Source organism: Platalea leucorodia (assembly GCF_965183815.1).
Source record: "Platalea leucorodia genome assembly, chromosome: 2".
NCBI classification, from domain to species: domain Eukaryota; kingdom Metazoa; phylum Chordata; class Aves; order Pelecaniformes; family Threskiornithidae; genus Platalea; species Platalea leucorodia.
This window is the reverse complement of record NC_138824.1, coordinates 3,906,448-3,928,693: the sequence shown is the minus strand read 5'-3', so window position 1 is coordinate 3,928,693 and position 22,246 is coordinate 3,906,448. Positions and strand designations below refer to the sequence as shown.

Here is a 22,246-nt window from a genome sequence, read left to right as displayed (position 1 = left end):
TTGTGCTGCCAGGCGGCCAAGCGTCTCCTCTCACCTCCTCCGTCAGTTTGGATTTCTTCTTGAGTGTTAAGGAGACCAGTTTGTGCCGCACACTGTTCTTCTTGTGCCCATCAATGTGAGTACTCTGCAAAGCAAGAGGCGTGGATGCAATGCGGTGAGACACACAGCCCTGCTGAGTACGTGCTCTCCCTGCCTCCCCTGGGCTCCTGCAAAAGACCGTTAATCCTGGGCAGAGAGTGAGATATTTCAGAGGCTGGTGGGAACCAGAAGTGAGGACCCATGTTCCCGTGCCCCGCTTATCACCCAGGTCTGGCTCCGAATTTTGCAGATACTCTCTAATAAACAAGCCTCCCTCAGATCAAAATTACACATTGGGGACACCTGAAAAAAGTTATGTTGAATACGTGGCTGACTCCCAGTCAACCTAGGTCCACCCAGTTCTGCTGTACGCCATTCAAGCTTGCTCCTACATTGCAAATGAGAGGAGCAAGACCACTCTCTGAGATGAGCCATTTGCACGGCAGGTTTGTGAGCTGGAAGTCATCTAGCCGGGGATTCATGGACAGGTAGTTACCCATCGTGGTTTCATCACCATCAACCAGCTCTGTGCTCTAGCAGATTTCCCAGAAGAATAAATTTGATGTGGGATAGACCCAGGCACTGACTACATTTCATCAATTTACTGTTGGCTTTCTACTTTTATACCAACTTTATGACAACTGTGGGATTAAAATGACATGGATAATCACTTCACTTTTTGACCCAGTTAACGTCTCCCCATTTAAACAGCTTTGAAAAGGCTGTGGTTTTACACCAGACCAACACTTCGAGTCCTGCAGCTGTGATGGTTTATATCCATTATAAAGCCAAGTTGGTACTGTAAACCTGGATTTTCATATCATCACGCTCAGGGTCAGCTCAGACATCTCTCTGCACTGTTGTGCACTCTGCAGAGCAGATGTAACCACAGAAGAAAATGACAGCTTAAATTTTCCTTCTCTTCTGTGCTATTTGACGTCTCAATTGCCCCAAATATGCCTTTTTGTAATAAACAAGCAAGAAATGAGAGGTAGAAGGAATGAAAGGTTATTCTTGGTGTATATTTTTACAGAATTACAATCCAGATGAGGCTACTCTCCTTGTCAGGTAATTCACTGAAAATGCTGAATGATATCATCGTCTCTAAAAAGTGAGAAATTTGTTAATTTACATCTGCAAATGATGCAGGGGCTTGTCCAGACAATACCACAGAAAACTTGAAAACACAACAGTGCCACCTAGAAAATCCCAATACCAGGTAATATTTTGTCCTATTGAATAAGGTGATTGCCAAAGATGAGAGCATATCAGCGCTATGGACAGCGATTTATACAGAACAATGTCTTATCTGGGAGAGGTCCTAAGACTAAGTCCTCCAGTGAATGTACTGAGGATGCAATAGGGACGTTTCTTTTATTATTCCCAGCTTAATCCCCTGGTAACTCTTTACTTCCTGCTCCAAGATTAAGGGCACATTTTTAATTTAGTCTCTTCTGACCCAGAACAGATCAAAAAGAAATCCCTAAATGAGAGACCGATGACACGGGACATTGCACTCCCCCTATGTATTTCTGCCCTACAAGGAGGAGGAGAGAGATCAAAGCCCCGTGAGAGATATCACGGCACTTCCCTTACTGCATTGCTGGGGGCCATTCAGTTATCCCTGTGAAGAAGAAGGGACAGGATCAACACCTGACACATGGGCAATTCTCCCTTCGTAGCATAATTGCGAATAAAGTCAACAAACTGATCGCCTGCAGCAAACCCCACAAGTCGTTTCTTTCCGACAGATATCAATATCCAACACCTACTAATAGTGTCTCACAGCCACAGCAGTTACCTCTCCTTCTCCCTGCAGAGCCTGCAGTTCTTTCTTATAGGTCTTTTTCCCAAGAGTCTCATAGATTTTTGTCATCACTGGTATCTTCTCGCCACCATCACTCATGGCTGTATGATATTTCGGCTCAGGGAGGTCTCCCATGAAACGGAGGACAGTGATCCACACAGCAAGTGCTGCCTATTTGAAAGGAAAGATTAACTCCATTAGCTCACGCCAGGGCAGTGGAGGGGCTGGTCAAGCCATGCTGAATCCATCAGGATCACCACTGTGGTCTCTCTGTACATCCGCAGGAGATAAAACACTTTGCTGCGTCACACATAACAGTTTTGCCTGCAGCATACATCCCACCTGAGCAAGCCGGGCAGGCTGGTGGCTGGGACCACAAAGTCAGGCTCTGTGTTCGTGCCATCATGAGTGTGTTTGTACACCCTACAAGGGGTTTACTTCTTAGCTAGGAGATGCCAGCCTTATAGAGAGGCAGTGGCTGGCAGCTCCTAACCCACTGCAGAGGGGAATGAGAACCACAGTGAAGGCAAGTTCATGGCCAATGTCATGTTCATTACAGCCATGCAGGTTGAATACAGTTCTGCTCTTGTACTGCTGGCTATAGGACAAGCACCTCTCCTCTGCTAGCTCTGCACTCGTGCATATGACAAGGTAAGAAACAACTTCTCCAGATGCTGAGTAGCAGCTTTACAAGTGGTATTCGCTCAACAATTTCCATCATCCATGTCCTGAGCCCAGAGCACTTCATTAATTGTCTTAAGACAAATATCAGAGATGGACTCACCCCTGCAATGCTACATCCCTCTAATGCTCGTTGTCTTGTCAGTGCTCAAAGCATGCTGGTGGGACAGCGTCTACTGACATGCGTGCAGCAGATGAGGGCTGTGCTCTCCGCTGAACCGCGAGCACACCAGTGTATCCCAAAGGGAAACTGCTGGTGCCCTTTGGCTGAAGGGTTCCCGAAGCTTGCTCCAACCCTCCCTGCCCTGCTCAAGCTTTTTCATCCCCTGCCTCACCAACTGGTCTCCTTCATCTTCATGGTACAAGAGAGGCTGCTTGAGAGGCCGGCGTATGTAGGTGTGTGTCGTCGTGCCCTGGAAATATGTAGCAGCAAACTTAGCAAATTTGTACTCCGAGAGATCTTCCTCCTCTTCCTCAGGGAGAGGCAATGCTGCGTCCAGGTCCTCTTCCTCCAGCTCCTTCTGGGCTCGCTCAAGATCCTGGTGGGGAAGGACATGTCAGGCACTCAGCATGACTTTGGATACTGAACTACCCTTTCCCTTTGGGCCTGACTTTTCTTTCCATCTGATTTCCATCTCAAAAGGAAAGGCCAGCTGGGGGGAAAACCATGAAATATAACTCTGGAGCCCATGCAAAGCCCAAGTCCTGAAGGACATGCCTGTGCCCAGGAATGTCCCCAGAGCAGTAGGAGAAGCAACAAGCATAGCCTCACTCCTAACATGGGGAAAGGGTGTCCAAGAGCTAAATGCCATGAGTTGTGAGGAACCATGAAGGAAAAGACCTCAAAGGCCACAGGTCCTCAATGATCTTATAGTGATACTGTTCTCCTCCATTCGGTAGCCCCAGAGAAAGCCTGCAGACTGCTTGCGTGTCCCCAGCCACAGCATGGTAACCCTCTGGGGCCACACAAAAGAACCTGGTCTTGAAGAAAGTCTTCAGAGACCCACTTTTGTATTGCCGTACTCTCCCCTGATTCATTAATGTGTTGCTAAAGCCTTTCATGTGATAGCCAGGCTTGTGTATGCCTCCAGTACCTCGAAGCCATTGGGTGCCTGTCCTTCCTGGCCAGGCAGGGAGGAGGTCGTCCCCAGGAATCCAAACATTTTATCCACCATTTCTGAGTCGTTCACTGGCTCGTTGCGAGCTTTCTCCATTTTTTCTAAGAGCTCTTTCTTCCGACGTGCTTCCTCCTTCTCCTTTACTTCTCTCTCCGCATCTTCCCGTGCCAGCTGGGCCAGGCGTACCTGCAAGAGGAGAAATACAATAACTCAACTGCTCCCTCCAAAGAGCTGGCACTAAATTGTGCAGGGCCTGGCTTTAGAAAGGCAGACTGCCCAGTGCTTGGGGCACTATACCAGCATCATGACTTGGAGAAAATCAGTGACGTGTCCATGCCTCAGCTTCCTAACTGCAGAAGGACAAAACAAGAGCATTTTTCTCCTTCCTTAGAGTCTGTTTAGGGGGTTTGGTCCATGCACAGAGGACCTCACTGACCTTATTTTTTTCCTTTTATACAACAACCATGTACATGCACACACACACACAGAGTGTCCCAGTTCCCCCTTCAGCCTTTATACAATAGCAAAAGCAAGTGAACAACAACAGTAATCTCTGGTATTCCTGTGCAGCAGATCAGAAATTCTGGAGCAGCTTCAAACTACTTAGAGCACAGTGTACTTTAGTGAATTAAATACAAACTGCTCAAGCAGGGCAGAAATCCCTTAGATATTTTTGGCATTCCCCTTCAAAAGAGCAAAACCAGTCCCTGGAAAACAGAGACAGAACCCCAGAAAGAGATCAGTCCCCGCGTACTTGGTGCTTCTTTTCTGCTTCCTCTTTGGCTTTCTTGGCACTCATCTCCTTTCGGAGTCGTTCCTCTTCCGCCAGCCGAAGTTTCTCTGCTTCCAGGCGTCGATGATACTGGGGGAATAAACACAAGAGCCCTTCTGAAGAGTCATCTACTTATTTTTTAAATTCTTTTGTGCTCTTTAAAAAACAATCCCACAAGCGTGTGATGCAGAAGCATGTTTATTTCCCCTCTCCCCATCTCCGTTTCCCACGACCGACCTCTCCTCCATGGTACTTACTTCCCCCCGGAGCCGTTTATACAGTCTTCGGGCGATCATGCCCCGGGCATATGCCTGGACGGTGAGGACAGCCCAGAGGCGGTGGCGGAAAGCCCTACGGACCAGGTAGCCCCGGCATCGTGCCTGAAACTCGATGATCCGCCGGCGAGCCATGTGGTACTGCTTGTGGAGCTTGCGGGATCGGTAGAGGGCCTGCAGTCTCAGGAAGCCAATCCGCATCTGCAAGAGGGAGCCGATTGAAACCACCCCACCACCCAGGGGCTCGCCCACCTTAAGCAGATTTCCATCGCTAATCTCTTTCTTGCATGGCTGTAAATAAAAGCCACTGAAATCAGCCCCCACCAGGACAAGCCTTCGGAAGGAGGTTCTCCAGGAGGGTAGAGAAATGAATCCCTCCGGCTGCTGCACTGATTCAAAGCCCAGGAAGGACAAAGGCAGTTTCTTCCCCTCTGAGTCCTACAGAGTTTCTGCCCTTGAGAGGCCTCAGGAGGTCTGGTTGGCCATCTCAAGGTAGTCACAAGTCATGAGGGTTGCTCTCATGGAGGTCCAGCATCTGCAGATCTCCTGCCTGACAGCCAAGGTGCTGTTTCATGGTAGGAGGCAGGATCCTGACCATCCTGGAAGTGGCTATTCCTATCAAGTTGCAGGCTTGAAGGATGATACTGAGACACTTTAGACCCCAACACGCTTCCCAAATGGCCCGCTGTTGGGTCAGAGCCAGCTGGAACAGGGAGAGAAGAGGGCCATGGACTGGGTTGGGGAGAAACTCAGATATGATCCCACCTGGAAATGGAGTCTGTTTTTCAGAGGAAGCTGCTCTTGAGTTTTCAGTGACCTGGAAACTAGGGGAAGACTTTTAAACCCCCCAAAGTGACCAGTTGGTGCAATAGACATCTAACTCACAGGGAAAAGGACAGCTAGAAGGTGGTCAGGTGCTGTCTTCAATGAGAAGGCAAAGCAGCAAGAGCAAACCTCCATTCATTGCTCCAACTGATAGAAGCCAACCCCACCCCCTCCAACACTCAGTGGGGCATTTTGAGCCAGGAAACTCTTACGTATGTCCCAGCTGAAAGAGCTAGGAAGGCAGAGGTGTGAGGAAGCACCCCAGTACTTACAGCACCGTAGTTCTTCCTGCAGTTATGTCCACGCCAGTATCTCTGAATCATCAGGACTGAATTTCTCACTTTCAGAAAATTGGACCTGCAAAGTCATTTCAATCACTTGCCTCTGCAATTTGGCCGCAAGTTGTCATCAACCCCTGGGCCTCATTCTTTGGAGATTTGAAACTGAGCAGCCAGGTGGAGTAAACACTGCATTTTTGGCCTGAAAAAGTCTCCTCTCCCAGCTCTCCTTGCTTTTGTAAAAAGATCTGTAGGGGCTCTCTCTGATAGGTCTCTGCAGGCAGATTCTGCCAGGTTATGGGAATGGGTAGAGCAGGAGATTTTGAGAATGGTTCCCTCTTTCCCCCTGCCTTGCACCCTCCTCTCACATCTGAAATCTCTTCCCTGCCTGCTCTCCCCACTTCAATCCTAGCACCTGAGAATGGATTCAATCATCTCACCCAAATGATCAAGAGCAAACTTCAGCAGCACCACCCTGCTCCCCCCATCTGCTCCTCCAATCCTTCTTAACCTGACCTGATTCTACTTGTAGACACCTTGGAGACAATTGTGTTGGAAGGTCTTGGGGGTCTCGCTAGGATTACTGTGGGAAAGATTGCTGAGTTATTTAGCATGTGCCATTTCTGCAAAGCCTAAGGCACAACCTGAGTCACAGCCATGGCTCGAACAGTCAAAGAGCACAAAGCCCCAAGAAGTGTCCCTCCTCTGTGGGTGAAGTTTTTCCTTGGCTGTGGCTCCCCGTCTTCTTCCACAACTGTGCCATGAGCTCCCCATGGGCTACCTGCCGTCCTCCCAAATCTGGCAACTGGGTTGCAAAAGGAAGAGTCCCGAAACCCTTGGGCTTTGGGGAGAGCCATGTTAGTCACAGTGGATGACCCAGTGTCCCACTGCAGTCTTGTGGGGGATCCCCATAGACTGGAGGTTTAGCATTGCCTTCAGCAGGCTCAGAGTCCCACTGCTGCATTGTCGTAGCAAACATCAGCTCCCCTGAAGACAGCACTGAGCAGGGACAGAAGGTCATATTCTGTCCATGTTTGAGGCAGATAACACAGTTTTCCACTTGTTTTCTCTACTGTTTTCCTCAAATACGTGCTGCACGTGAGTGCCAACACATCAGGGCTCCCCTCTCCCCAGCTGCAGGCAGGACAGGTCAGATGAGCACTAGGTTATGCATCCCCCAGGAGCAGCTTGCTGGGTGAAGCATCCCACATGACCCACCTCCCATTTGGGAGTGAGGCTCACACCTACCTGTCTTTAAACCCACGGACCACCTTCTGGATGAGGATGACTTTGTCTGTGATGGCCTTGTCTCTCTCAATCTCCAGCAGCATGTCGTGGTGGTCCTGTGGGAGGAAGCGACACAGCACCCATGTCTCAAGCTCTCCATCTGCCTGACATGTGGCAGGAGGGGTGGTACGAGGCCCTTCCCCAGAGGAGATGTCCATCATAAACCCTTGGGACATTTTAAGTATCACCCCACCTGCTCACTGGGGAAATCCTAACATAAACCCTAGCGATCTACTGCCTTCATTCCCAAATGAACCAGAGCATCCGGAAGCTGCATATGCAATACTTTATAGTCTGAAAACAACCAAATTACATTGCCCTTCCATGCAGAGCTCCCTGCTAGTGCTGTCAGCCATGGGAGCAGCTCCCAGGAGCACTGGAGAGGTTTGGGAGCAAACTCCAGGCTGCCTGGGTCACATCCCTCCCTCCAGCCAAGGCTGCAATGCCTCCATACCCTAAAGACAAAACAGCTCCCCAAAACACTGGATTTCCTTGCCATGAGGCTTTCAGATGCACCAGTCCAAGCTTTCTATTGATTCCTCCCATGCTGTTTGCATCTCGGCTTTCTTCCCCGGTTGCAGCACGCTGAGCCGTGCTGCGCTGGGTGCAGCAGAGGCAGCTCCACACGTTTCCTGCTTTGCTCGACCTCACGCGGCCCCTCGGGGCCTCCCAATTTCTCTGTTTCCTGCCCTGACAGCTGTGAGATCTTGATAACAGACTCTGGAAAGAGCGACTAGTGGGAACAGCTTCTAGGGAAGAGATGGGGGTGTTCATGCTGGTGATGGAGTTGGGGGTGAATTTAGATATAAGTGGCCAGGGTTTACGGCTGAGATTTTTGCTCAAGAGAAGCCTTTGCTTCCAGCCTGGTTCCTGGCCAGCTCAGCCTCATCTTCCCAGAGCAACAGAGGAATGGGTTTGTGAGGAGACATGAGTGTGAACAGGGCTGAAGGGGACCTGCAACGTTGAGCTGCTCTGTGTCAGCTGGACTGGTGCAGAAAGGGAGGCTGTAGGCACGTCTTGGGTTGCACAAGGACGTGCTGAAAGCAAAGCGAGCCTGTTGTACTCTCAGTCCCTCTTTCTGCAGAGCTCTGCGTTGACATCCCTCCTGCTGCTGTGCTTTTTAGGTGAAGGCAGGAGATGAGGCTGAGTGGCTCAGCCCAGGAGGGAAAAGGCTGTGCACTGTATGTGACTATTTCTGCGTCCGTACGGGTATGTGCATGCATCAGTGCTGGCAGAATGTCAGGACTTCCTCCTGTCCGCCGCTTCCTAAACCAGCCCCAAATATCCTGCCTTAGTCCAGGTTCTACCCACTGCCACACCAGCCCAGAGACCTTGGGAAAGGGTCACCTCTTGTGATGGAAAGGGAATGGTAGGAGACCACTTCACAGGCAAGGGTTGCAGATGGCAGGGGGGCTGTGGAGAACCACCTACCTTCAGGAATATCTTTGTCTTGCCGATCTGCCAGTCATCATCCTTCCCGAGCACTGCTTCAGCAATGCGCTGGCATGTCCCACGCAGGTCGCCCTTGTAGGAGAGGGGGTGGGATTCACCAGGACCAGCCTCACCCATGACTCCTCCCAAGCCCAGTGGGGACCTTTTCTGGTCCCAATTCCAGCAGTTTTCTGCTAATGAGGTTCCCAGGGCTTTACTGTCATCACATTTAAGGTGAGTGAGAGGGACAGTCTGAATATGGCTACCTGTCCCTGCCAGCCCCGTAACCATTTTTCCTCCACTTGGAAAGCCCAGAGCACCACTGTAACATCTGGGGATCAAATGTTGCATAATTGCTTTTGGGGAGGATTCACACCCCATAAATATCTCTGGAGAGCCCAGCAGAGAGCAATCATTACCCATAGAAGAAGATGCTCACCTGCTTGTATGCTGGCTTCACCCCTGGCATAAGCACCCGGTACCGGTCCACGAACTCCACAAACGTGTAGCGGATGGGGTAGCCGGCTCGGCGGATTCGGATGGTCTCCATCATCCCTGAGTACCTCAACTGACGGACGCACAGCTCCCGGTCAAACAGCTGGGGAGGTTACAGGACATGGTGGTTTGATTGCACATCTTGGCCTAGATTGGCCATAAGAGAGTGGAGACTCTGAAGATGTGTGGGGCAAGCAAGTCAGGCATCCACCCAAATCCTTCACTTGGTGGACCCAAGGCTGTAGGATTGTTGGCTGTCATGGGCCTGATCCTATGAACTGCTGAGTGTGTTTGACTCACTCCATTTCTTTAATTCCTGCTGACAAGACTTGATGTGTCCTACGCATTACAGAAAGCACTGAGAGGAGAACTGGAGAGCACAATGCAATGGTGAACATCACCTTGGGAAAATGGGCAGTGATGCTGCACCTACAAGGGTCAAACCATACAATCACCCTCGCAATGACCACTCATGGTCATTAACTTCTGGCATGATCACAGCACTCCTGCACGGGCAGGGCAGTACCATTTTGCAGGCAGAGGAAGCAGAGGACCATATCAGGAAAGGCTAAGACACTCAAAGGTCTTGGGGTGCCTACACCAGCTGATCTTAGAGTAGGTGGCACCCTGAAGTCACATAAAGGAAGAGTGCAGCCTTGGAGATGTTGAGGCCCTGAGATAAGCCTGTTATCATTAAACCACCCTGTACCCAGTAGGACATCCGAGGAGCTTGAAATGAACAGGTCAGAACTGAGACCAGCTGAGGGTTTCAGAGAAAGGACAAATCTCCAGCATCCGTGGCTGCTCCTGACAAGCAACAGGCAGTTTCAAGACCAGAAAGCAGACTTAGGTAATCCAGTCCTTGCAGATGTTTGCTAATAAACCTGGCAGCTCTCCCTTGCTTCGGATGCCTCAGGGTGGATAATGAGTGGTGCTGCTAGATGGGCAGATCTGCTGAAGGAAAGGGAGGTTCAGGAAAATCTCTGCTATGCTTTAGTGCATTGAGGAGGATCCTGGAGCCCCTGACAGCACCTTCTTGCGGCCTGATGTTGTCTGCTGGGAGCATCCAAAAAGTATTCAACCCAAGTGTAAAATAAAGGCAGACGTGGTGTGGTGCTGGCACACCACAGAAAGCTGGGACAGTAAATCCCAGCCTGGGCCAAAGAGTTACTGCCAGGCTGTTATTCATTCAGCTGTCTAAAATGTGAGCATCTGTGCATGTACAGATATGAGCATCTAAAAACGTGAGTCATCTAGGCTCTCCCTGAATTGAATGAGGAGACGTGGGTATGTGCCTGTATCTCAGGTATGCCTCTATCTCAGATGCATCTCCTGGGACAGGAGGATCTGCCCTATGGATGCACCCATCTCCCCATCCCTGGAGGGAGCTTTTTGACTAGCTCATAGCAGCTACTTAACCATGAAAGGGCTGCAGTGAAGTGAGAGAGATCCTGATGCCAGGAGAAGACAGCGGATGAGTGAGGAAAAGGCAGAAAGTAGCATCATCCAGACTTGGCCTCAAGCTATCCCTATCTAAAGTGGGTATTGGGGACAAGAAAGATGCAGAGGAAAGAGGTGTGTGTTCCTCTGTCTCTCCCTGCCATGAAGCAGAGGGGTATGTGAGCAGTTGCGGGCTTGCAAATAACCCTCCAGACTTTGTAGGGCTAGTTCATTGCACATATGGGCAACTATGCACTCCTGGCATCAGGGCCTGATGAGGCACAGGCTGCTGGAGACAGTTTTGACATTCTTTGCATGGTTTGTTACCTAATTCATCCCATGCATTTCTCTTGGACTAACCCGAACAACAGAGTGATGCTCAGAAACAGCAGCACAGGATGATGTACAGACCCAGAGAACTCCAGCCAGCATCCTGACGCAAACAATTTTTTTTACCCCAAAGCACATTTTAGAAGGAAGCAAAAGTTTTAAAATAACATAAAGTAACAAACAGTCAGGACTTTCCACTGACCTTTCACTTCCCACTATCCCATTTCCTATCACTATCAGTACACTTTCCTTCAAAGCCAGGGACAGAAAATGAACTCCCAGAAAATGCTCTCTTTTGCAGTCACCCTGCAAATCTCTGTGTACCATTATCTGGGATTTTTTTTTTTCCTTTGTATTATTAAACCAAGGCCAAAAATAAATTTAGCAAGAAATCACATTTCATATCATATAGCACTACAGTCTCTGATTCAGTGTTAGCTCATCCACTCATTACTTTAATGGGGAGATGAATTTCTCTTTGTCCGATTCTTTCAAACTTATAGCTGTTTTTATGTCCCACTGAAAGCTTTGTAGATAAATGGGTAAGACAGAAACTTCTGGCTTAGCGCTTGCAAGAGCTGATGAAATACAGACTTCCTATGCAGGACACAAAATGCCAGACTGAATCCCAGACATCCAGGTGTAAAAGCAGCTCAAGGTCAGGGCATTGGGAATAGTTTGTTAACGTCGGTTCACGATGTACATCTATTTCTCAACATCACCCATGTTTTTAAAGAAGTTCTTGTTCTGATCTCAGCTCAGATCATTATCTCAGATCAGACATATTGTTAAATATTAACCCAAAGTATTCCATTAACATGCTATTAGGTGCCTTTTTATGCTCACCAAAACCAGGATAAGGGCACAGTAAAGTGCTCTGAGAGAGTCACTAAACCTTCTGCCCTGCATCATATTAGGTTCACTGAACAGCAAAAATAAGTTTCAAACAAACACTGCTTGTACGTAGCAGCTCTGAAATTCAGTATTTTATGCTTTTTTTCACTCAGTTGAGCTTTGCTAGCAGACACTGACTTTAGGTAAAGCTCCAGCTCTGGCTAGATTAACTGCTACTGAAGTGCAAAGGCATGGGCAAAATGATTCACAGAAACAAACACCTGAAATTATTATTAAATAAAGCTCTTCCCCCCAGGCACCTCCACTATTAAGAGTGGTGAGCAGCTAACAGTGATTGCTAACAGCACCAGGGTCCAATCCTGCAAGGTGCTAAGAGTGGGATCAGGGCATTGAGAACCCGCCTTATTGCTGCAAAACTCAGAGTCCCCTCCGTGAGCAGTTTGTGGTCAGGGGCATTTGCAGCCATCTCCTTCCCTTTCATTTGCTCCTTAATGTTTGTCCCCAGAGTGTTCGTCACTTTTGAAACAACTCTCTGGGAGTCAGAGCCAAATAATTCCTCTCACCTTTCCTCTGCGCTATTTTGCCTCTTTATTCTCGGTTTTTTAGAATTGTGCTTTTGCCATTGGTGCAAAAAAAGCAGTTGAAAGGATCTAACGGGGGTGAAACTGAGCGAGATCCCTCAGAAGCAAAGATTTTGTACAAAACCTCGTGGGAAGAGGATCTCTTTTAGGAAACATTGAACCCTGCCATAGGACTGAACCCAGGGACCTACAGCTCAGCCTAAGTCTCTGGTAGGAAGGCGCCTACCCCCTATGGAAGTTCAGAGGCATTTCCTATAGGAGAAAAGGCTGCAGGGTGAATTCCTCGAGGTCGTCCTTAGGAAGAAAGGCAGGGGCAGGAGCTCCCCTCTGCAAAAAGTTTTGGGGTGCTGTTGGATCGCAAAGCAAGTGCCTGATTTTGCCAGCCCTTTGGTGACTCCCTTGCTTGCAGAACAGGCTGTGTGTTGGTTTTCTAAGCACCCAGGCTCAATCCTGACTCCACTGACACCCGAGGGGGTTTTGCCGTTAGCTCCAGGGCAGAGCGACCCTGCTGGCAGTCCTGTACCAAAAGCAACAAGGGGAGAAAAGCAGGACTTACCATGGGCTTCTTGTACTCATTGGGCTTGATGCAGCGGACAAAAAAGGGCTGGCACACGCTGAGCGTCCTCATCAACAGCTCCAGGGACCGCTTGAACTGGCTGCTGAGCGTCGGTGAGCGCTTCCTTGTCTCCGCTCCCTGCAAAACCGCAGCGGAGCAGGCTCAGGAAATGAAAGGATAACAGTGCCTTTCCCCTCCGGCCACGTCCCTGGGAACCTCCTGTGACAGCCGGGGCTGGAGGAGGGAACAGGGCCAGAGGTGGTTGAGCATTGCAGCAGGAGAGGGGCAGGGCAGAACCGGCAAGCTTGCAATGGCCAGACTCTGGCAAGCTGCTCCATATGACTCTACCCAGGGAGGAAAAGTGCCATAATGTAATTTCTCCTGCTAAAACCTCCCTGTATGACTGGCAATCCCAACTGCCCTATGCAGAGCCATGAGGAAGATCTGCCTGCGAGAGCAAACAGCCCCTTCTGGGCCATCAAATGTCTCTGTATTGCAGTTTGGGGCAATGCGTTTGCTCAGGGATGCTCCTTGGGAATGGCTTGGGCTTCCCTCTCCCCACGCATCGCAGCATGGTCATGCCAACCCGCTGTTGTGGTTTCTCATGTCAGGCTGAGCCTCTCCTGCTCCCTGGGATGTAGGACCAGAGACCCACGTAGGGTGAAAAAGAAGCCAGGGGCACATTCGCTGTGAGGTAACTCTGCAACAGCTCCAGAAACTGCTGGTAAGGTCTATATTCCTCAGCCTGTCCTACAGGGAAGATTTGAGTTGTTTGGAAAAGATTATTAACTAGACCAAATGAGGTGGGTATTTAGGGTGAATCAGGATGATTTTGATTATTTTGTTTGGTTTAGCTCACTTGGTTAAATTAATCATCCAATCTCCAGTTTGGGGCAAGTGTTTCTAAAGAAGAACGGAGTGGTTTCCCTTAATAGCCCCTTCTTCCTGCCCTGGGAGAACCTCATTATACCAGCTCCAAACTTAATTAAGCTCCCAGCTCATTTTATGTGTCAGTCACTGTTACCTGAGCTCATTACACATCAGCCACAGTGGTGCTGTGTGTCTTGTAGGGTCTGGTGTTCAGGGAGCCTTTGTGGGGCAGCAGGTGCTGCGGGTGGGTTGGAAGAAGAGTCGGGCACCAGGATGCAGCTCCCTCTGAATCAAAAATAGGGCAAACTGTGACATGACCTGATGGCCAGGGATTTCCCAAAGGGAGGATTCCAGCAGGGTTTTAATGCACATTTCCTCCAAACATCCTCTTCTTCGCAGGTGGTAAAGGCATGTGTAGAGTCACAAAGTCCCCATTTGCACTGGCCTTGCTGCTATGTTTTGCAAGGTGGTGAGTTTTATTTCTACTTTTGCTAAAACCTTTACATGAGCTTCATTGTATAGTGCTAATAACCTGTCAGATACATCCCCACCCCACAAAACTGAGGAATTTCATAGAATCACAGAATGGTTTGGGTTGGAAGGGACTATAAATATCATCTGGTCCAACCCCCCTACCATGGGCAGGGAATTTGCACAGCTCAGGTTGGATATGATGATGAGACAAACCCAATCAACACAAACACAAAGCAATCATGGAATTCCAACAAGAGAAAACCCAGCTCATGCACACACCAGAAAAACCTGGCCTGCTTGTCCAGGAGAGCTTGGCAGGGGGCTATTAGTGACCTCTCCCAGCAAAATCCTCACCCAAAGGACAAACTTAACAAATCTAGAGCAACTAATGGATGCAGCTGCTACCTGCAGAGCATTGTAGAGTCTGGTGCTCACATTCTGTAACAGATTTGATGAGGAGTAGGCTGTTTCAGCAAGAATCCTGGTTTGGATAGCTTTGATTAATGTATTATTATCACTTTGTTAATTATGTGCAAAGGGTCACCTCTGTGCAGTGTGAAAGGATAGCCACAGCAGTTAGAAGCAGCAACAGATGCAGGAGCACGGCTGGAAGTTGGAAGCAACTGCATGTTAGTCAGGTTTGTCAGTTTGGGCTTGGCTGGGAGAGGTGTTTTTCAGCCATGGTGGTAGGAAGGGTGCAAGACTTTCTACAAGGGTCTACAAGGAAACACGATCGGTTTGCTCCTAGACAGCAGATCCTGCCTCTCTCGGTTGCTGATGCCTTGCATTTCTTCCGTGCATGCATCCAGATCTGGTACAGGGCAGTGGTGCCACCTCCATCCTTACACCTGAGAGCTTTTTGCTGGGAGGGGCTGGAGGGAAGGGACAGCAGCCAGAAAGCAGCTTGTCTTCCTATCCAAATTGTCAGAGCGGTCTGGGCTCCTCCTGTCAAGACTACACCATGCCATCCATTCACGTGCTTCCTGGGCCTGACATTTGTGCACAGACCCCTCTCAGTGGTGGGCACCAGCCACATGGACACTAACCAGGCTCTCAGCTACACAACGAAACCTCAGGCATGTACTTCACATCAGCCTCCTCCTGCAGGGACAGGGTGACACCACTGAAGTCATCGTGGTTCCTCCCGCCTCCCCTCAGCACCAGCATGGGGAGAATCACACCACTTTTCTTATTCCAACAAAATGGCCCCAAAAAAATGAGTGGAGCAGCCTGCCAACACAGCCTAGCCAGGCACTGAAAATACAGGTTTTACTGCAGAGGAGGAGCATCTTTTAGCTCAAAACAGACCCAGTCTCCACAGCCTCAAGAAGACAGAGCTGAATATATTCTGCTTTTCTCCTGGCCAGACATGTCTTAGCTTTCAAACTGGGACTGTAGCAACTTTGGGACACAGACTATCTCTTCACTGGTGTCCATACAGAGTCTAGCACACAGAAGGACCTGACCTGCGCGTCATGGGGAAGGACGAGCAGGATTCACAGGTGCTGTAGCCCAGATTGGGGCACTCAGCCTGTGCTCAGCATCAAAGCAAAAAAAGCAGAAGAGAAAAACAAGAAAAAGAAGAGAATTACATGATTTACAGAGAAGCACCATCACAAAAGAGAAGTTCAGAAAGATATGCAGACCAGAATGACATTCAGAAATGCTTCAATGCCACCTCTTTCTGCCATCTCAAGCCAATCTGGCTTTAGAGGTGCAGAGACGTGCATGGCTGCTTGTGGTAACATAAAGACAAAAGTCAAGGCAGATTATCAACATCAGGACACAAGAGGATGTTCTGCCAGCATGGGGTGCCCAAGATTCCCAGTGGCACAGGTGGAGTATCAGGACATTTCCCAGCATCTCTGTGAAGCTGTAAAGTCTCTAGGGACCTATTCAGACTCCTTTTGGTGTCTTGGACACATTTAGGTACTTATCATGTGTCCAGGGCTGAGAAAGCAATAACCAGTTCAGCCCATCTGCACCCTCTGGGTTCAGTGGGTTAAGGTAGACACAAAGTTATGTTAAGTAGTATGGTCTTGATACAGACCCAGAGTTCCAGCTAGGGCAATCACCAGGATTTTTTTCTTTGTAACATTCAAACCAAGTACACAGAAGCAATGAGAAAGGCAAGTAAAAGGAGAAATGTCACTGAGAAATGGTAGGAGCTACTCCTGCTGTTCCTCTGCACCTTCTCCTCCCACTTTAAGGAGAAGGCTGCATGGTGCACCAGGATCACTGTGCTCAGCACTAGGTCTGCTGGGGAGATGGCGACCTGCTTCAGTGGAAATGCAGAAAGATGAATTACTTAAGGTGAGTTAGGGAAGGAGAGAGAAGCATGTACAACCAACAATACTTTGAGGAAAGGTTCTGGACGAAGGACTGTCCTCCCATCTCTTTACGATTATAAGGTCACTAAAATGGGCCATGCCAATATGACATGCTGTTTCTCAGCCTTTTTTCTGAAGTCTGAGGAAAATGATGCTTTTTGTTTGTTATTTTGTTATATGAAATGTCACTGGGGTGGCCTCCAGGTGACCACTGAAAGTTGAGGCCCCCTCACAGCTGGTTCTGCAGTGACACATAGTGAAGAGACAGTCTCTCTCCTAAAGGCTGTGCAGTCTGGAAAGTACTTTCAGATGCAAAGTTGACATGGGCTACATAACAGTGCTGAGTATCACTATTTTGACCTACACCCCCATTTTATAAAATTTACTGATGTGGATATATTTGAAAAATCTTTTTTGGCTTGGCTGTTCCACCCTTGCCTCAGTGCCTAACAAATACGATCAATTATTATTCATTAGAAAACCTACAAAACATGAGGCTATATTATGAGAACAACTATGACAACAATAAAACTCATAGAAATCATCAGTATTAAGTCAGTGTCCCATTGCCCTGTATCTCCTGTTGTTGTCTTCAGAGAAAAAGACTGACCTGGGCATTTCTGATTTTGCACAACAATTCTCTCCTGGATTTGATCCCACCATATCTTAACTCAGGAAAGGTTTTTTTCTTGGTGTGTGGCATTGCTACAACTCTAGAGCAGGGCCCAGTGACATGTTGCAATCCAAACAATTTGCAATCATAATATGGAGGGGAAGGAGTGCAGCTCTGGAATGAATGACTTTGGGTCATTTTGGGTCAGATCCCCCTCATTGGAATTCCAAATCCAAACACCCCAAGACACTGCAGAGGTAAGAAGGGTTGAAAATCAGCCTCATGCAAGGATTTGAATTTTGAAAGTCAGGTCCATCTTTAACATAATCCTCTGGCTATCAAAAGATTGTCATGGAAATGTGAGCAGAGTTGCAAAGCTAACGTCACAAAACCTTTAGCACACCGTACGCTACCCTATGACCAAATATCTAGCAAGAAAGGTTTGGGAAGCCATCAGAACCAGTCAGGAGATGAGATGCAACAGAAAAGACCTAAGAAAGGTGCCAAGAGCCTGTTTGGATGATCATGGCAAAGTTCAATACTAACTGTGTCATTGAAGGCTTGGATTTGAGCTCTCGCCTGAACAAGACCTAACCCCACCCCCCCAAAGAATGATGGCATTTCCAAGCAACCCAGAAATGCAATCCAGGAGTCTCTCTTCACACGAAGACTGTCAGCTTCCTGCCCCAAAAAGGGCAAAACAGGGCCAGATTTGCGGTTGCCTGAAGCAATAATGTCCCACTGAAGCCAACGGTGGCACCCTGAAAAACAACCACCAAATCCCACAGATGGTCCATCTGAAGTTAATTAAAATGATTCAAATATCAGGACAAAATGTGAAAACTTTGTTTTGGGCTGGTTCTGATTTTATCCAAACCAAATTCCCATCATTACAAAGCTCTTCTAAGTTGATTCCTAGAAGTAAATGACACAGTAATACACCTGCATCTATTCCACAAGCTGTAAAAATGGTCTCTGTCACATTGGTCGCTTGAAATGGATCCTTTATAGATAGTGCAGGAAGAGTAATAAACTGACAAGAGCAAAGCACAGTCCTTGCCACGAAGAGGTGAACATACAACAGAGGAACTCATGTATTCAGTTTACCTTTGGTGTGGGTGTGGGCGACTGGCCAAATGTGCTGGATGCATAGCCACAGAGAAACTACATGAAGCACAGGTGAAAAAACAAAACAAAACAAAACAAAACAAAACAAAACAAAACAAAACAAAACAAAACAAAACAAAACAAAGACAGAGAAGAGCAAATAGTGAAAAGAAGGAATAACTGAAATGGGAGCCTGACATTGTTAGTCTTGGACGTCCAGCTGTTAAAATATCTCATGAACAAAATGCATTAATTCTTAGATTTTTGTCTATCCCCCTCCTGGCTTTTCCCCTTCATCTCCATGTTCATGTTCACATCCCTGAAGCAGAGGGAACCGCCACTGTCCAGCTCTCCCCTCTTGGAAACAGCTCTTCTACATCTTTTAACCTCATTCATTATCCATCCAGTTTCAGCCACCCTCACTCCTCTCCCTCACACATCCTTGCTCTCCTGTGAGCGGTAGTCTCAATACACATCAGTTTGGAAGACACCAGGGGAAAAAAAAAAATCACAAAAATTCTAAAGAAATCCCTCCTTTCCTCCCTAATTTTAATCCAACTAATCAGGTAGTTTCTATAGAATTGAAATTTTTGCAAAGGGGAAAGCCCCCTATTTGTTTTTCCCTTCATTGCTTTCCATCCCCCACTGCTCCTTCTACGGGTTCCTTGAGCAACCAGCGCTGTCAGAACATAGCGGCTGATTCCTCAGAGGAACGATCTACAATTCCCACTGAATCCCTCATTTCACCTGGCACCGCTCAAAGCAATGTTCCGATTCAGCAAACACATGCAGATAGACCTCTTCCATGACGGGCATGCATAAATCAGGCTGCACAGCCCCGTGTGCTCCAGCAATACCCAGTTCAACACACAAGTTTCATTGTGCACAAATATTAGGTCTTTCACGGACCAAAGAGTTACTACAATATTCAAATATACACTCTCGACTAGTTTTCAAACTTCTTTGACCTGTGGCTTTCTCAAGTTTCTGGCGTATAAGGATCCCATTTGAAAGACTGAATGTAAAGCAGATATAGATTCGCTCTTCACTGACTCACAAAATCCCACAAACTCATTGATAAGCTCCTGAGGACCAAAAGTTGGAAGCTGTTGAGCAAAATGCCTCATGATTTGATTTAGCCCTTAGAAAAGCAGCCACTTGTCTCTTTTTAAGGGTAGATGTTAGATTTGATTGACTCGGCCTGAGTATCTCTGGAAGATTTCGCCACGAATTCTCACTGATGCTCGGGGAAGGTGTGCACACTTCCAAGAAGAGCCTTTGCCCCAGCTCTTTGCTACATGCAGTCAATTCCCATGACCCATGCTCATCTGCTCCTTCTTTTGGGGGAAGTGTTTTAAGAAACGAGTTGCAAAGATTATTGAATTTTGGTGGAAAGCAACGGCAAAATTGTCTCAGCCTCATGTTGGATCCAGTTTTGTTTGTGTGGAGTTTAGGGGATTTGTGCGCTCCCAGTTCATACTAACATTGGTCATGATTAGGGGAGCTGGTACACAACGTTTGCTCCTCTTCCAGTTCCATGCCAGTCTCTCATTCAAATAAGAAAAGCAGAGATCATAAAAGTATCAAAGCACAAGGACCACCACTCAGGACAGATTCTGAAGGTGTTTAATGGAACTATAAAAGAAAAGGTTTATTTCAAAAAAAGTGCTCTGATGCTTTAAAAGGTCTCAGCTCTCAAGTCCTAGACAATGCCTAGGTGGACATCTCAATTTTGCTGTCATATACTTCCAGCATCTTTTAAAGATGCTTGGTAGGTGTTCCCATGAAGAAGTCTGCATGACTGTGTAAACCTGAGAGCTCCCTCTCATTGATTCCCCAGCGTGCATCTCTGCTCTGCCCAAGCAAGCAAGAAATCACTTCCAAGGTGAACTGCAAAGCTTGCACAGAAAATAAAAAGCAGCAAGGAACAAGGAATAAAAAGCAAAGTAAATGGCAGCACTGATGCTAAGGGAGTTAGTGTCTAGTTCAGAAGGAATATCCACATCTGGGGATAGCTCGGAACCCACTGGGAACGTCATGCCAGTTGGTAGCTGAATTGGGGCTGATAAACGTTATCTTGTTCCTAACGAAGTCAAGAGGATATTGATCATTCATTTCGGCAGGAGCAAAACTGAATGGCTAGGGGTTATGAACAAGGCTTGCAAAAATGTCTGTAGCCTATTTAAAGAAAATTATTGGGAATTTAAACATTTCTTTCCCTTAGCAGGCAATGGAATTCAGCACTTGTATCTCTTTGGCACTCCTGCAAGTCCCTAAGTCCCTTGGACCATCAGCGGCATTGGCTGGCATTTGGAAACAGGACCCCAACTTCAAAAAATTTGGGTGCTTTGGAAAATTTTATCCTCACCCTCTGCAGTCCCATAGCTTTGCCTAGGGAAAGACTGGGGGCCACAGTGACCTATCTGTGCAGACTTTCAGGTTCTGCAAGGCTGATATTTTAAAACAGTTTCTCCTTTAATTTTGGGAACAGGGCTGATAATGTCTTAATAGGGAGATGCAGATGTTCAACTTACTCAAGAAAACATCATATATTTGTGTTATTAATGGTGAAATAGTCACCAATATCAGCATTTAAGCTGTTGTCCCAGTGATAAATGCTCACATGTGGTGGCAAGAGTTAAGGCTGCAACAGTGCCTTTCTCCAAAGCTTCAGTGCACATGGTCTTCTCCCACACTGAGCATGGAGCAAGCACATACCCTGCTGGAGGACTGGGATCTGGAAAGAGGAGCTTTAAAGGTCAGCTTTTGTCACTAGTGTCCCCTCTCTCTGCTGTTGTAACAGTAAAACACAACTGTTGGCTTGTCCCTCCCAGTCCTGCCACGGTGGTTAAGGGACAGCCAGGTTGTCCCTTCATTCTGCTCTGGTCTGCGAGTATTTGCTGTTCACTTCTCACTCTGTTGTACACAGATCTGGACTACTCAGCTGGGGGTGGCGGGGCTAGCTCTTTCTCTCTCAGATTTCTACAATCACAAACCTTATTGTTCCCTACACAATTAGGAAAGGAACAATCACAGCACAAAATAATGTTTGATGAACTGAACGTAGTGAACTGGGGGTGTGAGTGTGGATGTACCCATGACACTGCATGGACACCTTCTGATGGTTGGCTCACACTAACAGGTTTGAAACACCCCAAACAGCAAAATGACTCTTTGCAAATCTTCTGCCCCTTCTAGGAATAACCCCCATGAATAAAGATCGTCTCACGCCTGCGTTACCATTGCCACATCTGCTTGGAAGATCTGCTTGATGAATTTGTTTTTTGAGGAATGCACCAGCTGAATGATGTCTCCATGCAGCGTGTCCCTGTTTTTCTCCAAGAAACCTAGAGGAAAAATGGGACAACACATAGACAGATGACACAGTGCAATATGGCCAGGATGTGCCCTGCGAGCAGCCTCTGGGTTGCTGGACTACTGGCTGTTCTTGGGGAGGTAATGGGGGTAATGAGTGGGCAGAGAGAGGAGGACCAAGAGAAGGAAGACAGAGGTGCACCTTGAGACTGGATCAAGGATGCATATGGTGCAAAGCACTGCAATTCTGTCATGGGCACGCACAAGTGAAAGAGCGCCAACATCTGCAGCTCATGGGCACCACCGAAGGGCCAAGTCATTGCAGCCAGAAAAGGATTACGCTGACACTGCTATGGGCTACCATCCTGCTCTGCTCCAACGCAGCAGCAGCTCACCTTCCCCCAAGCATCCCCTCACACCTGCAGTGCCCCAGGAGACGCCCCATACCTTTTGTTTCGTAGTAAACAATTCCAGCAAAGTGGTTAATACCAAACTGGGTTTCATAGTTATTCTTCGGAGGAATATAGTTGGTGTTAAGCTTGTGCTGGGAGTTCAGCTTGTGTAACATGGTGGCATCTGTACCCTGTGCACGCAGGAAAAGATCTGATGTTTAACCAGGGTTTGAACCATTAAAATAATTTTCCAATCAGTAGTGCATTTCTTTTTTGTCTCAGGTGACAATGTGTATTTATTTTGTGAATAGATGTGTTGGAGGGGATATCTCAAAT

The 22,246-nt window shown here is 47.7% G+C and overlaps 1 protein-coding gene across 1 annotated transcript in view; it reads right to left on the bottom strand.

The window, feature by feature from the left end:
• Nucleotides 1–22,246, bottom strand: part of MYO7A (myosin VIIA) — a gene marked incomplete at its 3' end in the record, with an annotated part of 64,204 nt that overhangs the window by 24,950 nt on the left and 17,008 nt on the right. The window contains exons 12-24 of the mRNA XM_082334162.1: nucleotides 21,966–22,101; nucleotides 21,444–21,550; nucleotides 12,810–12,947; nucleotides 8,992–9,150; nucleotides 8,553–8,645; nucleotides 7,083–7,177; nucleotides 5,829–5,913; nucleotides 4,714–4,932; nucleotides 4,439–4,546; nucleotides 3,661–3,870; nucleotides 2,902–3,105; nucleotides 1,880–2,056; nucleotides 35–124 (exon numbers count right to left, since the gene is read on the bottom strand). Coding sequence (XP_082190288.1) covers nucleotides 35–124; nucleotides 1,880–2,056; nucleotides 2,902–3,105; nucleotides 3,661–3,870; nucleotides 4,439–4,546; nucleotides 4,714–4,932; nucleotides 5,829–5,913; nucleotides 7,083–7,177; nucleotides 8,553–8,645; nucleotides 8,992–9,150; nucleotides 12,810–12,947; nucleotides 21,444–21,550; nucleotides 21,966–22,101 — 1,821 coding nt within the window. The remainder of the gene's footprint in view (nucleotides 1–34; nucleotides 125–1,879; nucleotides 2,057–2,901; nucleotides 3,106–3,660; nucleotides 3,871–4,438; nucleotides 4,547–4,713; nucleotides 4,933–5,828; nucleotides 5,914–7,082; nucleotides 7,178–8,552; nucleotides 8,646–8,991; nucleotides 9,151–12,809; nucleotides 12,948–21,443; nucleotides 21,551–21,965; nucleotides 22,102–22,246) is intronic.